The following is a 3729-nucleotide window of genomic DNA, read 5'->3' as shown; positions in this document are numbered from 1 at the left end:
CTATTTATACTATAGTCGCACCGGTAGTGACGTCATGGCTGTCGCCGGCCAACGAGTTGGTGTTTTTTCAATGCATGCTTCAGACACGGGTCATGACGAGGCGTTCCCCATAGCGAACCCTAGAGTATGCAGTTCGAAGTTCCCATGAAAGGGAAAGGATATTAAGACCTATTGGGATGTAAATGTTTGGGAGAGACAAGGAGAGAGAGGCAGAGTGGGTGGTGAAGTTGTTTGTATTGTACGTTTTTTTCTATCTTAACCCTCACAACATCAGCAGATTAGATCAATCTTGTGAGCAGATTAGATGTTTTCATTCATAGCTGTCTACACATGTTAGGACTTTTCTGTCCAGGTTGTCTTGCAACTCTTTAATTCCGAGTGTTCGACTCAGAATGCATTTGTCAGATGACGTTTGTTTCTAAACTTATTTCACTGAGTCATTTGTATGGTTGCGGTAGAGAGGGAGAGCGAGTAATATGAATAATAGGATCAGATTAAAAGGAAATGATGCTTTTGATCTACATTTCTTTCAGATAGTTACATCCAGTTGGTTTTGCTTAGATAAGCCAAATGTGTTGTGCAAGAAATGCCTTGCAACACTGCATCGACCTACACAGATGCATCCATGTCCTAGAAATACTACTGTATTTATACAGTTTATGGCAAAGACTATACACTCCTTTTGTTTTGATATAGTTCAGTAATATCTTTAAGGTCACCTGTGTCGAATGTCTGACCATCTCAGCATCACACAGCCCTTCACAATTCACAGTGTCAGCACTGCTGTGTCCTGTTGCCCTAGAAACCTGGAATCTGTAGTCGCAGTGTTGTCTTACAGCTGGAGGCAGGGCCGTTTTAGGACATGGCTGATTTGTGATGATTAAGATGAGCCCTTTAATAATATAATATGTTGTTAGCTGCTGTTGTGTTTACATTTACTACATCAAAGCAGAGTGCAGTGTGACTACTGGATCTGTTCTTCTCTTTCTTGCTGCCATTTTTCTCATATCCTCTGTTTACTGCTGAATTAGTGTTTCTTATTTAATTGAAATCTTTCCCGGGCTGTCTGTTTGTCACACAACCCAAGAAAAAGTATGATTAACATGGCGTCTATGTTTTTTAAATGTTTTATAAATATAGACAATTTCGAATATAAATAAGTGTTTTTATAAATGAATAGGCTAATTTAATCTCAGAACTCTCTTTTAAAGTCTGTGTGTATGTTTCATTTTTATGATCAAAGTGTGACAATGAAAATAAAAAGTGCAAAATAAAATGACAATGACAACTAACCAACCTTGAACCTTTTCTCTCTTGTTTTACAGAAGCAGGTGACATGCTACCTCCTGTTTTCTTTATCGACAGCTGTAATTGGCTCCCTGCAGTTTGGCTACAACACAGGAGTCATCAATGCCCCGGAACAGGTTAGTAGATGTGTATGTGTTGTGTAGTACCAATCAAAAGTTCAAACACACATACTACACATTCAAACCTTTGGAGTTAATTTTTTTTTTTTTTTAAGATTTAAAGCAAGAATGCATTAAATTGACCAAAACATATTTATTTAGCACTTAATTAAAATGATTCATCAAAACTTAAATAAAATACACACACATACACAAATGGGAATATAGGAATTATGCAGTGGCCATCTTCAATGAAAACATTTTAACCGCTTAGAAACTGCGGGCGTTCTTTAATGCCACATGGATGGAGCGTTACGGGGAGCCCATCAAGCCGGGTGTGTGCACCATTGTGTGGAGTTTTGCCGTGGCCATCTTTAGCGTGGGTGGAATGGTGGGATCATTCAGTGTCGGTGTCGTAGCCAACAAATTTGGAAGGTGAGTGGAAATTAATTCATCATGTGTAATTTGGCAAATATTGACCAGTTTGGACTTGGCAAGAACCTGACATATCATTTGTGGAAGTCCTGTGCTCAGAGGCTTTTGCATTTTAAATGAAAAGAAAGAAATCCTAAGCTTGTGATTTCTTCCATGTCATTACTCATATACTTAGGTTTACATTTATTGGTAAAGAAGACACATTGAGGTCAGAGCCATGGCCTAGTGCTTAATGCATTTTTTCTAGTACATTGCACCATGGAGCTAATGCTTACATTGTGGGTTTGAACCTGTCTTCCATGTAATTTATGCATCAGTAAAGTGGAATAAATATAATAAAGATGAACAGAGAAGTTTAATGTAATCATTTTTCATTTATGTTGTTGTGCTGGGAAACCTCAGCCAGATTATACATCAGCTTATGCCAGAGTTACTCACAATGCTGCTTTAACTGGACAGTAAATGCTTCATTAATAATAAAAGCAGTTTACTATAATGAGGGCACTCAGAGTAGAAAAGTTGACCTCTGTCTTCCTCTCTGCTTGAACAATGTCCACACTGTCAGAAAAACCTCATTCAAAGCAAGCATTCATGTGTGCTCAGTGGCCATTGTTCTGTTTCTGTGGCCTTCTCTGCCGCTCTCCCTGGTTTTGGTTGGTTTTTGATTTTGTCAGCAATAATCAAGAAGAAAAATATGTTTAATATTTTTGTCTTTAGTTTTTAAAGCACAAAGATTTCGTAACACAATAAACAGTAACTAACTGTATACACATAGGCTACTACGGTGCCTGGGAGCTGACATGAAACGATTGATGAAAAAAACAATTCCGTAAACTAAAATAAAATAAAAATGTCAAAATATTTGAAAAACGAAACGAAACTAAAAACAGGTATTGAAAAACTAACTGAAATAAAATAATTATCAAAAATAAATAATCGTTTTCATATTCATTACATTCTCACACCTTGGCGGAAAAATATACGAGCTGCATGGAGGTTTAGGGAAATAGCCTACCTGTAATGGCGCATCACGCACATGGGGTTATCGAGGCGCAAAGCAGGTTAAAGCCTGCACGGGTCCTGTTTGGTAAACGTGCACCAGCAGTATTTAACAGAACACACGACCCATTATCTGACAGCAGCATTAATTTAATTCTGTACCAGACCAGAACCGTTTGACAAAGACCGCGAGTCGCGACCCGAACCGCACTCGCATTAAATCTATTACATCAGGTAAGCAAGATTATTTATTTTCTCATGTAACACAAGCAATCAAACCAACATTAGGCATTCCTTGTAATCACTCTGCCAGGCTTTTGAGCAAATGTGCATTGGCTAAATCACATACACGCTTATAATTCTTTATAAATGAAAAGAACATTCAAATATAAGCCTTTACTGTTAAATGCGATTGCCGTTATTGAATTTCATTAGTCCCAGTTTTGATTGATGCACGGCTGTTAACGGAAAAGTGAGGAAGACACCACAGTTACAATATCATGATTAAATAAGGAAAGACATAATCAAATCGGGCTACATTTATTTTCATACTAAATATCTCAACACACATCATTGGATATGACATTAAGCGCGACTTGTGTAGATTAATTTAGTAAAAAGGGCATGCCTGCTTTCTGTGGCGTATATTTGTATACTTCTCCTATCTAATCAATCTCAGCATTCGTTAATTTTGTGTCACTATATGTTTGCCGCACTAAGTTAAAATTATGCCTACGTCTTTCTTTGGCCTGCGCTCTGGAAGTGATCGGTTAATTCTGCTAAACTTTAATTAAAATTGAAACTAAAACTGAAACTGAACTATATAAAAACTAAATAAAAATGTGAAACTAATAAAAACTAAACTGAATTTTATAGCAAATTTGAAAAC

General features: G+C 37.1%; 1 protein-coding gene across 1 annotated transcript in view; it reads left to right on the top strand.

Annotated features, from left to right (window-relative positions):
* The window catches only part of LOC107693366 (solute carrier family 2, facilitated glucose transporter member 3-like), a 22190-nt gene that overhangs the window by 3464 nt on the left and 14997 nt on the right, over window positions 1-3729 (top strand). The window contains exons 3-4 of the mRNA XM_016492716.1: window positions 1326-1424; window positions 1681-1841. Of these exons, the coding sequence (XP_016348202.1) occupies window positions 1326-1424; window positions 1681-1841 (260 nt within the window). The remainder of the gene's footprint in view (window positions 1-1325; window positions 1425-1680; window positions 1842-3729) is intronic.

Source organism: Sinocyclocheilus anshuiensis, unplaced genomic scaffold, assembly GCF_001515605.1.
Source record: "Sinocyclocheilus anshuiensis isolate Anshui unplaced genomic scaffold, SAMN03320099.WGS_v1.1 scaffold566, whole genome shotgun sequence".
Lineage (NCBI taxonomy): Eukaryota > Metazoa > Chordata > Actinopteri > Cypriniformes > Cyprinidae > Sinocyclocheilus > Sinocyclocheilus anshuiensis.
Note: the sequence above shows the minus strand (reverse complement) of the source record. Positions and strands in the feature narration are given on the sequence as shown.